Below are 13,023 nucleotides of genomic sequence, written 5' to 3'. Positions count from 1 at the left end.
CCTGCCTGAGGAGGAGGGGGGGTAATGAGCAACCCCTCCAAGACAGGGTACCCTCTAGCCCAAGTGTCTTCCAATCGCCGCAATCTTGGACGCCTCCGACCCTGGAAGAAATGAGTATGATGAAAAAAAACCTCCCATTCCTAGGAATCAAATTAACTCCCGAAGAAGAAAAGGCACATTACAAACATGAGTCTGGTGGCCTCCCGATACTTCCAGCGACGAATCAATGGAAGAAAAGGAAGGAGACATAGGAACAACTCTACTATGGGGTTTGAATACTGCAGGAGACGAAGCATTGGGAAGAGGCAAAAAACCTTCCCATGAAGGAAGAGTCGAAACCCTCCGATGTTCTCTCTTGCTAAAAAAACTTCCACTGCTCTTAAAGCCATGCCAGCATTCCGTGCAAGGATTCATAGTACAAAAACTAAAATGGCACCTACTGCACAATGTGGGGGTCAGCCACTGCCGAAGCCAAAAACGAGAACACGGAAAACCTGGAATTCCGGGGCACACACGTTAATGAGGTCGAGAAGGAGCAGAGGCAGCCATAATATCAGCCAAACACACACACACACACACTAAACACAAGCGAAATGGGCAATGAACCAGATAAAGGCCAAGAGAGGTAAACACTACTCTCACCCAGGCTGTCAAAGAAATACTGATGCGTATCGTAGGTGAATGATCTTCGACCATCCTTCACCCAATCTACGCATGCGTTGCCAGATATCACAAGATTCCTTGCTTTCATCTGTTTTTTAACCGGATCCAGCTAGGCGCTAGAAATTACCCTATTATTAAGACGGAAGGTTTGTTCGCGTATGAACAACATCTACTTCGGGTGGTTATTTTGGTGGCCATCTTGAAAATGGTGCAATCTTGGACTTTCAATTGGCCAATCGGGCAGATTTGATTAGTATACCTTGGAGGAAACTTGGGCCAAATTTGATGCCTGTATCATCATTTCCATGATTTTTCTGTTATTTGCCCCACTACAGGTCCCAGAAACAAACTGTCTCACTTGTAGTCTCATCTAGCCAAATACTAGGAGTGAAAAATCAGCTGAGTTTGGAGGTGGAAACTGATTATCAGTGATGGATTTGTACGAAAAATTCTTTTAAAATTGGATGCTTTCTACAACAAACCCATCAATTATAAACAGGACAAATCACAACTTACAAGGGAGAGGGGTTGGGCCACTAAAACCCCAATGGCTGACAATCTATAAAATTCATGAGAGTACTGGCAATTTACGGCGCCATAATATACATAAAGGAAGCGCCATTAACTGGTTATCAGCGCCATTAACTGGAAATTGGTGCCATAAGCACCATAAATAACCAAGTTTCAGTTAATGGCAGTTTTCGCTTATCAACACCCTGGTGAGAGCGGAACTCCCGCCAATAACCAGGGACTGCCTGCAGATAAGTTTTTCAAAAGTGAATTTGTAATCAAGGATGATACCTAGATTATTAAATGAACTCCATGTATAAAGAACACTGTAAATGACATGACCTGGGTTGGTGGGATCCAATAACTTTCACCTATTAACAATCTTACTTTCAGTTTTGTTACGGTTTAAATTCATCCACCATAATTTGCACCATGAACTTATTTTTGCTAAATCTCTGTAATGAGACTCAGGAAAACTTTTGGTGATTTGATGATTTATTCATGAACAAGAAATTCTTTCATGAGGTCAGAATAATAATGGGGATTTTAGTGAGCTGTACACGCACTAGCAGATACAAGGGATTGAGTGATTGACAGATAAAAGATTCTTAAGTTTGGTGAAGATATGAGAAATGAGACAGTTAACTCCTGATTGCAGGGAAATACAAGCACACATGAGGTGTGCTGGTTGCTGCTACTATCCTTTTTGTCTGTTAAACAAAAAACTGGCATGTAAGGAATTCTACTAACTATGAAATGGGATTTTTATAAGTAATACATCTGTGGTGTAACAATTCAAATTTATCTACAAATCAAGGTGAAAAACAATTATTTCCACTAAAAGTAGTAGTTTCAAAATTACTACAATTACTTCCTTACCTTGATAATTTGACATTATGTAACTCCAAATTTATTTTGTCATATATGGCAGGGTAGCCTAGTTCGTTGCGTTCTTCTCCAAGTTCAAACTTATTATTAATAGTAATCTGACCTAAATCAACCATAAGTCCTGACAAACTACGTGAATCTTGTGGAATCAGGATGAGAGGAGCCTGAAATTGTATAAATTTCATAAGTACATAAAACTAAGAAAATTCAGCAAAACAACATTACTCAGAATCTATATAAATATAAAAAAAATACAAAAGAAAACTTACCCTCAAAGTTAAAGCTAGGCTGACACGAGAACATTGCGCATAAGCATCCTGTAAACTAGCCTGAGCTGCTGCTGCAGCTGCTACACCAGCAGAAGCAATGGCAGCCTTAGCCATTTGAAATTTATCAACCCAATTCTGAAAAAGTTTAATTACTTCTAAAATAAAAATAAAACATAATTCAACCCATAGGATACAGCCATTTATTTTGTGAAAACATTCCTATAGACTAAGCCTCATTCAGCATCTAGTGCACATTTGTACTTAAGAGACATGTTAAACATGACTGATCAACTTCGAATTAGTGACAGTTACAGTTACAATTATGAAAGAGCATGAAATGCTTAGTACTACAGCTCTAATAAAAAGTGACCTAAATTCCCATTTACAGAGAGAGAGAGAGTAAAAAGTGACCTAAATTCCCATTTACAGAGAGAGAGAGAGACAAATTTTTAATTAATTAATTTGTATTTTTCATGGCTAACAAACCTGAGGTCTTAGCAATAGGATAATATTCTAGTGCCAGCTTAAAAACAATCAAAAATTGTAATGTAAGGAATATGTGGCACCTGTGTTTAAAGTTAATTTTTCAGGTCATTAAACAAAACAATGAATGTATTACCTGCATACAATGTATTATAACCACCAGATATAAAGGGTTTGAACCTATGAGGTTTTTTATATACATATGGGGGTCTTGAAACTGATGCCTAGTGTGATTCAAAGGATAACTATTTATAGTCACCAAAATAACATATCTGTCACAAAGTTGACTGAAAATGAATAAATAATGTATGAAATGAAGAGCACATACAATACTTGAAAAATACAGGATGTGGAATCATGTTTATAATATGGTGGACAAACAAAGTAGGAATGGCTATGGAAGCCATGACCTATCAGACCTACTGCCCACATGCACTAAACATTGAATGAGGCTGAAGTTTTTTCTTCCTTCAGGGAAGGTTCACCTGTAGAAACAATTCCATATAAATGAAATGGCTCATATCATGAGACTGATGTTAACCAATAATGCAGCTATACTCAGTTAAAATAAATACACTTCTCTTACTAACTCCCACTTTATCAAATGGAACCTTTTCAGAACAAAGAAAAGTTTATGAGCACATAACTTCATAACCTTTGACTGACTGATTGGTTTATAATAATCTGGTATCATAATAATCAAACTACAATTACATTTGGATTTCTAATGGAAGATAAGTTATGCAATCTAAAGTTAAATTAAAATTAGTTAGGAAGTTCCTCCAAATGTAGATGTAACAGCAAAGGAACTTTAATGTTCCTAAAAGTAGTTATAATGAAGAAAAAATGTAAGAATTCAAAGAACTAAATAATAAATACTAACCAGCACATCCATTACAAACTTATTAAGGAACACAATACGTGCACATCCAAAGGTGAGTGTGATGCTTGTGTCAACTCGTTTCATGTCCAAATACTGTAGGCCTTCTGTAGCCCTCCCATAAACTGACACTTCAGCATCCCATGCTTCTGCTCCAACAACCTCAACAATCTGTGTAAGAAGAAAATCATTTTACTGAAACACAGGTATAAGCTTCAGAAAAATTGTCTGACACTTATTTATGATGTTTAAGATGATAAGTTTGGAAGAATTCCCAAACATTGGCTTTTGAAATTATCGATCAAAACAAATGCAAGAAAGCACAAAAACAGTATATGATACCAAACAGACAGTAAAAATACCACAAATAACTCCAATATGAAATAAGATAACAATCCTTAATCAGTTCTCATCAAATTTTAGGAATTTTGTAGATAATGTACAAATATATGGTTTTTGTACAGTCCTTATCTGGTTTCCAATTATTATCCAAGTACTGTACTTTTATCGGAAAAATTAGTACTTGAAAATATTTCCTTACAGTCCTGGGGAGAATTGTATGACAATTATTTCAACAAGAAAAAAATACAATTTGGCTTGAGCTCAAACAGTAAATGCAATTGGAGCCAGCTTTGGATCTAACAAAAGATTTCTCTTACAGATACCAACATTAATGACAAACTATCAAAGCTGTGTATTTAATCATAAGTTCTAATCTGACGAGAAATTCTGAGCATCCTGGAATGACACCGAAGGCTCAACCTACTACTTTGATATAAAATACAGAAGGCAGTAATCACGATAATATCCATTCAATACCAACATCCTCTGGGAAGAATGGAGACCACATTCAAAATTATTAACCGTCTATATAACCACTCAACCACTCATCCTCATTTGTTTAAAGGGGAATACCACTAAACCACTGAGTTCCATTTCTAGACTCACTAGCGTAACACACAAGGTCTGTTTTTAAATGAGAGGTGCAATTCAGAATAAGAAAAAGTTAAAAGAACTTTGACAGCTAAATAGGAAGTGGCCAAATAGAAAGGGTGAAAAGTAAAAGAAAGCAAAGTTTCTTGGATTGAAAGGATAATGCTAAGACCCTTGTGTCATCTAAAGTTTGCCACACAAGGGACACTGGAACAAGTACCGTCATAAAGGGTCTATGACCAATACTTCCCAGGAGCCATGGGAAAGCCTGCCGAGGATTTGGACTTCACTTGCCATTCATGCTATCCATTTTTAAGGACCATCACTTATACAAAACTCTTCAAGCTTTCACTTATGATAAAACCCTTCCAAGTATTGTATATTCATAATTTGAAGGATTTCAACATCTAACAATGATAATGAAAGGACATGTTTCTGTAACATTTCTAACATGGCATACTTTTTGCTTAAAATCTTTACCACTTATTCTATAAGTAATAATGAAAGTTTTCTTGTGTAGAAATTTAGATATTGGACCTCTAAGTTTATTTGTTTTGCAGTTGAAAAAAATCATGACATCACTTTTAAAAAATTTGCAATAAAAAAAGTTGCACTGAAAAGTGATTTTCCCAATGATGGATAACAAAGACATATAGTTATACTACGCTAAAAGTTTCATTAAATTTATTTATCTTCTTGGAGAAATAAGCATTTAGTTTTGAGAAAATGGCAAAAGAAAACAAAATTTTTTGGACCTTCAAAAGAATCCTGAAACAATCGTGACATTTTTAAAAGTTACATCTGTCATTATAACCCGTTTTCTCTGTGACACTACCGCTAGAGAGAATGGAACACTTTAGGGTGAAAATTATTTCTTAATACTTTTTTGACACTCAATTACAGGACTCTTTTACAATTTGTTACAGTAACGTTCAAACAACGAAGCAATTAACACTTCAAAATTGACAAATTTTTTATTCAATTTTTATTTTTCATAGCTAACAACCCTTCAGTCTTAACAATAGGATAATCTTCTAGCGCCAGCTGAAAACCAGTTAAAAACAATAAAAGAGGTATTGTTGGTCACTGACCAGGCTTGGAACCTCCTAATGCACGTCTTTCTTTAACCACCTTGGGAGTTGTATATTACTTTGCTCTCCTTCCCCCAAGCCGGTTTTTCAATCGAAGCCTGTATACATTGTTTCATATTTACCTATTCAGCCCAGAAGTTCCATGCCCGTCAACGTTTTTCATGTTGATCTTCTTTGGGACAGATGCAAATTGCAGATGATGTGCATTTTCCTCTGCTTCATCATCACTTGTGTTTTGAGTATGCTGGTCCATCTCCCAAGGGGATATTTCCCCTTCAGGGAGAGAGGGCCCAGCTACTTTATGTTCTTCAGTATTTCACTTTTGTTATATTGAAGATAATTTGAAAAAATTTGTATTGACATTAATGTTTTACGTATCTTTCATTTTATCTTACACATTTTCTTAGAACTTAGTAATGTTTTAATTTTTCAGAATTTGTGTTTCTGGTTGTTCAAGACATAGAGTTTTGTGTTGCAGACAAGATTTTTATGCTATGATTTGACTTTTTAGCATAGGAGTACTCCCATACTTCAACACAAATTTTAACGGCGTACGACTGCAATCTTCCCGGCTGCTTGCAGGGCCAGTAGTGATTGTCGTCTCGTCGCTTTCTGTAATTTTGGTGGGAGTGGGGCATGGGTTGTATGGCTCATTCCCGTCTTTCCCTCCTTCCTCAAATAAATATGATTCTGTTTCCCTCTCTCAGGATAGAAATCTTCTTTCCTGAGGGAGAGAGTATGTTATGTTTCTTTACAGGCTCTTCAGTTGTCAGCCCTACTTCTTGCCTGGAAGTCTGGCAGCGGCAGTGTTTGCTCAGAACTTGGGAGCCCCTCTACTTCACTTCCCTCTGACAGAGATGCCACTTCACAAAATTTTTATGTGTGTGTTTGTGCTGTGAAAAGAGAGACTTTGGAAGCAGTCAGTAATGTTGGTGGTGCGTTCCTTGCTGTTATCGGAGTCGCTTGCTAATAATACGGCGTCGTCACACGGGGATACCAACCTTACAGACTGCTTTGAATAACGTCTTCCTATGATGCTTGACTTGGTACCCTTTTGACATATGATATAATTGTGTTAGTACTGTTTTGTTTAAATTCTCCACTATCTGTCACGTGTACATGTCCTGGGGAGGCCCTCTGGTTGCTGTAGGAGGTGGCAGAAGGCCTTTTTTCCCATCTTTGTGTCACCGAGACCTTTGACTTGGGCTACCAGTCCAAATGCCGTGATATTCTCAATACATCTCTGCCTGTGACATAACTTCCATCATTGTCCATGACACCAACGCTGTTGGTTGATTGGATGGACTCTGTGTTTGGTAGGAGGTGTCCCAGCTTCAAGCAGATGCCATAGGGCAAGACCTCCGTCGCCTTTTCCTCCTCTCCCTCCCCTCCTGTTGAAGAATTCGAGACTTGTGGCATCTTCTGAGTGAGAGAGAGAGAGAGAGAGAGAGAGAGTTGCTCATGGGAGGAGGGACTTTCCCTCTGTCAGTCTCCTTTCTGACCTCCAAAACAGATCTTCCTTGATTTCTTGAGAGATAGAAAGATGAACGTGTCTGGATGAGCTCCCTTGTCCCAGCTGGCCCAGAAGTACAACTGAAGTACTCTCATTTGCAGTTTTCCCAGGGAGACAAACTGCTCCATGGAGGCTGAGGTATCAAGAAGAGTCATCCATTACGCCAAGCAGGTTTGACGGGAGAGGATTTTGTTCACTTTCCTCAAGCCTAACTGTATTCTTTTGGGGGAAGTTACTCATAAGACGAGTGGATTTCGCGCTCAGCTACCAATCCGGTGGTCCGAAGTTCGATTCTCTGCTCGGCTAACGCGGAATCAGAGGAATTTATTTCTTGATACAATGTGGTTCGGATCCCACAATAAGCTGTAGGTCCTGTTGCTTGATAACCAATTGGTTCCTAGCCATGTAAAAATATCTAATCCTTCAGGCCAGCCCTAGGAGAGCTGTTAATTAGCTCAGTGGTCTGGTTAAACTAAGATATACTTTTTTGGGGGATGGAAAAACCTGAAAACTCTAAGTCTGTCATCACCTAATATAGAATCCTCTGCATTGGAATTAGCTGGGACCTTTGGCAGTTGATCAAAAGGCCTAAATCCTGTGCTAAGTGAAGGGTCTTCTGAAGGCCCTACATACACCTCTCCTTCGAGGGTGATCAAAGAAGCCAGTTGTCTAAAAAGAGAGAGATGTTTATCCCCATGAGATGTAGCCATTTTGCAAGAAGAGCAAGAACACTTGTGAAGCTGTCCAAAGACCGAAGCATAAGGCTTGAAAGTTACTCATTGGACGAATGGATTTCGCGCTCAGCTACCAATCCGGTGGTCCGAAGTTCGATTCTCTGCTCGGCCAACGCGGAATCAGAGGAATTTATTTCTTGATACAATGTGGTTCGGATCCCACAATAAACTGTAGGTCCTGTTGCTTGATAACCAATTGGTTCCTAGCCATGTAAAAATATCTAATCCTTCAGGCCAGCCCTAGGAGAGCTGTTAATCAGCTCAGTGGTCTGGTTAAACTAAGATATACTTTTTTGGGGGATGGAAAAACCTGAAAACTCTAAGTCTGTCATCACCCCAATATAGAATCCTCTGCATTGGAATTAGCTGGGACCTTTGGCTGTTGATCAAAAGGCCTAAATCCTGTGCTAAGTGAAGGGTCTTCTGAAGGCCCTCCATAAACCTCTCCTTCGAGGGTGATCAAAGAAGCCAGTTGTCTAAAAAGAGAGAGATGTTTATCCCCATGAGATGTAGCCATTTTGCAAGAAGAGCAAGAACACTTGTGAAGCTGTCCAAAGACCGAAGCATAAGGCTTGAAACCGGTAAACTTTGCTGCAGAACACGAACTATTGGTACTTCCTGGAGTCCAAGTGTACAAGAATGTGGAAATAGGCATCCTGCATATCAATGGTCCCAAACAGTCATTTTGGCAAATGGATGACATGACAGAGTGACTTATTCCATCTTGAATTTTGTCTTGTTGACAAAAAAATCCAAGGCACTGACCAGACATCCAGGACAGGCCTCCATCCCCTTGATGACTTGGGGACTATGTTTAAAATAACTGTCTGATCTGACATCATCGATTATTTCTATGGCTCTCTTCTTGAGGAGGGGTGATACTTCGTCTGAGAGAGCCAAAAACCTCTCTAAGCCAGTAGAGTAAGCAGTCAACATGATGGGAGTGTTGACTAAGGGGGGCTTCTCCCTGAATGGGATGGAGTAGCCCTCCTTCAATACTTTCACAATTCATTCCTCCACTCCCGTTGTACTCCATCTCTCCCAGAAATGGAGGAGCCTGGCTCCTACTGGCGCAAGGAGGAAAGAGCCCTCACTTCCGTGCAAGAGACTTGGAGGACTTCTTGAATGGGGGATTTGTCCTAGGTCTCACTTGGGCTCTTGGTCTGCCACCACGAAAGGGCAGGGGTTGAAGGGAAGAAGTTGATTTTGTGCCAACAGTTCAAAGTTCTCTAGGGCGCCTAGTTGACCAGGCTAAAAGGTCTTGAGTATGTATTCTTATTCTTCTTCTGAAGATCTGAAGCAATGTCGCTGACAGTGCACTGATGGAAAAGATGCTGGTGATCGAGAGGAGAGAAGAGCAAAGCAGATTTCTGTGAGGCAGTGTCACCCTTTTTGGTGAAAGAGCAACAAAACTCTCTTTTTTAGCGCTCCCATGGCAAAGAGAGACTAGCTCTTGTGAGCCATCCCTAATACCCTTATTGGTGCAAGAAATGACATTCAGCTAATTTGAAGCAAGGTCTTCTGGTAACGAGGACTAATCTTTAATCTTCCAAGCCAATGCACCCGCTGATCAGTCCGAAAAGCTAAGGACTTTAAATACTTTAAAAAGATTCTTGGTGGTCAAATTCAGTAGAAGAGAACATCACCTTGGCGACGGTGAAGGCCGACCTCCTGGGCGAGTCTATGTATAAGGCAGGAAAAGTTCCCCTGGGAGAAGGCAGCAACTTCCAGAGAGGGAGCTTCCCTGGTGACATACGCCAAATACGTCAAATAGACAAGGTTGGAAGGAGGATAACTAAAGAAAGACTTACCCTGCTCTCTCTTCTCTGAGAGTCAATTATCAAGCTCATTCAAGGCCATCCTTGCAAAAGAAGAGTGCACCATCTTCCGTAGCATGGATAAGTCAGCAGTCATGTTATTCATAAAGAACGTGGAAGCCGGAGAAGCCGGGGCCACTGGTGAGAAAAAACCAGGGAAGCTCTGTGTGACACAGAGGGGGTCTAAGGAGATGAAGAATCTTTCTTCAACAGGCCCAAAATGTCAGCGAGTTGTTGCTGGATGAGTGCTAATGAAGGATCCACAGCTTCAACAGTGGGAAGTACTGAACGAGACAGAGATGAGTGTGCAGAAGTAGATGTCAAGCACTTGGCATCAGATGCCAGACAAGTCAGAGAATGTGCTGGGTGCTCCAAGGAAGCAACTGAAAGTCTAAGCACTGAACACTTGGATGCTGCTGGGTGCTCGGGCACTGAAGGGTGCTTGGTTGTTCAGGCATTACTGGGCACTAATTGGTGCTCAGACAATAATGGGCGCTCAGGCACTAATGGGCGCTCAGACTCTATTGGGCACTTGGGCACTAATGGGCGCTCAGACTCTATTGGGCACTTAGGCACTAATGGGCGTTCAATAGATAAAGGAGAGAGCTTGGGAGACAAAGAACATTTGTGTGGGTTCCAGCACAGGGCGCTCTGGAGAAAAATTATCTGGGCTATCCCAAAAACTGCACAAAGGTTGTGGCTGGGCTGTGTAAAGGTTCCCTGAGCCTCTTGCAGGGCACTGGAGAGCAAACTATTATCCTCTGTGTGCCATTTTAGTGGCCGGAATTCATCACTAAAGTGCCAATGATGCCTCTTGTCAGAGCTTGGAGCCTTTAGAATTCCAGGACAGCCAAATTACTTCCATATGGACTTCTTTCCAACGGCTATCCACTGTTGCAACCTGGGACATACAAAAGGTCCAACCCAGGGGGTGACAACCCATGGGCAGACACCACCGACCTCCCTTGGGCCTCTGGTATGACTTTCCCCAGGTCTAAGGGAGCATGCCAGTGACCTTTGTCTAGGAGCATCGGCAGTATGAGTAGCCACCTCCTTCATTACACTTCGCTAACACTTCTTCCTTCCATTTTGTCCAGTAGGACTTTCACAGGTATGGTCCAACTGGGTTAAAGTATCCACTATAAGACCAATTGTCTGATTAAAATTACGCACTAACTTTGACTTGAGGCTGGCAATGAGGTAGGGGTTGGAAGTGTGGGAGCCAGGTAAAGGAGGAGGAATACAGGCAGTCCCGGTTAATGGCAGGGGCTCTGTTCTCAGCGGGATGGTGATAAGTGAAAACCGTCATTAACCGAAACTCATGATTTATGGGGCTTATGGCACAGATTAACCCTTTTACGCCGAAGCCCTAAAAATCAAAACCTCTCCCGTATGCCGGGCCCGGTTTGGAGTGAGCGCGGAAGCGGAAAAAATATTTTTTTCAAAAAATCACAGCACGCTTAGTTTTGAAGATTAAGTGTTCATTTTTGGCTCCTTTTTTTGTCATTGCCTGAAGTTTAGTATGCAACTATCAGAAATGAAAAATAATATCATTATCATATGTAAATAATGCGATATATGGTAGCAAAAAAAAGAAAATTCATACATAATTGTATTCAAATCACGCTGTGCAAAAAACAGTCAAAGCTAACGAGTTACTTTTTTTTTCGTTGTATTGTACACTAAATTGCAATCATTTTCATATATAATACATTTTAAAACAATAAAAGCAACACCGGAAAAATATTATCACAAAATGATGTATGAATTTGTAACGCATGGACGTAAAAAAATGTTTTTTTCAAAAATTCACCATAAATCTAAATATTGTTCTAGAGACTTCCAATTTGTTTCAAAATGAAGACAAATAATTGAATATTACAATACTGTAAGAGTTTTAGATCAGAATTGCAGATTTCGATCATTTCGAACGAGTTAAAATTGACCGAATGTCGAAATGTTTATATATATATTTTTTTATATGCATATATTTCGAAGATGGGAAAAGCTACAACCTTCAATTATTTTTTATTGTATTCTTCATGAATTTGCACACATTTTGATATATGAAACTCTATAAAACGGCTAATATGAAAAGGAGCAAATATTAGGATAATGCGATGTACGCATTTCGGAGACTTGCGGCCGCGAATCGGCGCGACAGAGGGAAGTAAATATATTTTTCAAAAATTCACATAAATCACAACATTGTTCTAGAGACTTCAAATTTGTTTCAAAATGAAGATAAATGACTAAATATTACTAGGCCATAAGAGTTTTAGCTTACAATTGCGTTTTTCAACTATTTCGGTAGAGTCAAATTTGACCGAACGTGGTTTTTTTTCTATTTATCATGATTTATATGCAAATATTTCAAAAATGAGAAAAGCTACCACCTTCAATCATTTTTAGTTGTATTCTACATGAAATTGCGCACATTTTCATATATAAAGCTTTATGTAACAGCTAATTTTAAATGGTGCAAACATTTCGACAATCGCACAAAAAAAATTCCAATTTTTTCGGAAGTTACCGCGCGGACGTAAGGAAAATGTTTTTTTTTTTTCATAAATTCACCATAAATCGAAATATTGTGCTAGAGACTTCCAAGTCGTTGCAAAATGAAGGTAAATGATTGAATATTACTATAATATAATAGTTTTAGCTTACAATTGCATTTTTCGACCATTTCGGTAGAGTCAAAGTTGACCGAAAGTTGAAATTTTTGCACTTAACGTTATTTATATGAAAATATTTCAAAACTGATAAAAGCTACAACCATGGGTTGTTTTTAGTTGTATTGTGCATGAAATTGCACACATTTCCATATATAAAACTTTATGTAATGGCAAATTTAAAATGGTGCAAACATTAGAACAATCGCACGAAAAAATTTATCAGAAGAGTTACCGCGCGAACGTAAGAAAAAAGTTTTTTCATAAATTCACCATAAATCAAAATATTGTGCTAGAGACGTCCAATTTGTTGCAAAATGAAGGCAAATGATTAAATATTACTATAATATAAGAGTTTTAGCTTACAATAACGTTTCTCGACCATTTCGGTAGAGTCAAAGTTGACCGAAGGTTGAAATTTTTGCACTTATCGTTATTTATATGACAATATTTCAAAACTGATAATAGCTACAATCATGAGTATTTTTTTGTTGTATTTAACATGAAATTGCGCACATTTTCATATATAATACTTCATGTAAAGGATAATTTAAAATGGTGCAAAAA

At 39.0% G+C, this 13,023-nt stretch overlaps 1 protein-coding gene across 1 annotated transcript in view; it reads right to left on the bottom strand.

Annotated features, from left to right (window-relative positions):
• LOC135216964 (intermembrane lipid transfer protein Vps13-like) overlaps positions 1-13,023 on the bottom strand; it is an 840,085-nt gene that overhangs the window by 505,856 nt on the left and 321,206 nt on the right. The window contains 3 exon segments of the mRNA XM_064252490.1: positions 2,053-2,225; positions 2,331-2,465; positions 3,697-3,864. Coding sequence (XP_064108560.1) covers positions 2,053-2,225; positions 2,331-2,465; positions 3,697-3,864 — 476 coding nt within the window.

The sequence above is a fragment of the Macrobrachium nipponense genome, chromosome 7, assembly GCF_015104395.2.
Source record: "Macrobrachium nipponense isolate FS-2020 chromosome 7, ASM1510439v2, whole genome shotgun sequence".
Classification (NCBI taxonomy): Eukaryota; Metazoa; Arthropoda; class Malacostraca; order Decapoda; family Palaemonidae; genus Macrobrachium; species Macrobrachium nipponense.
Note: the sequence above shows the minus strand (reverse complement) of the source record. Positions and strands in the feature narration are given on the sequence as shown.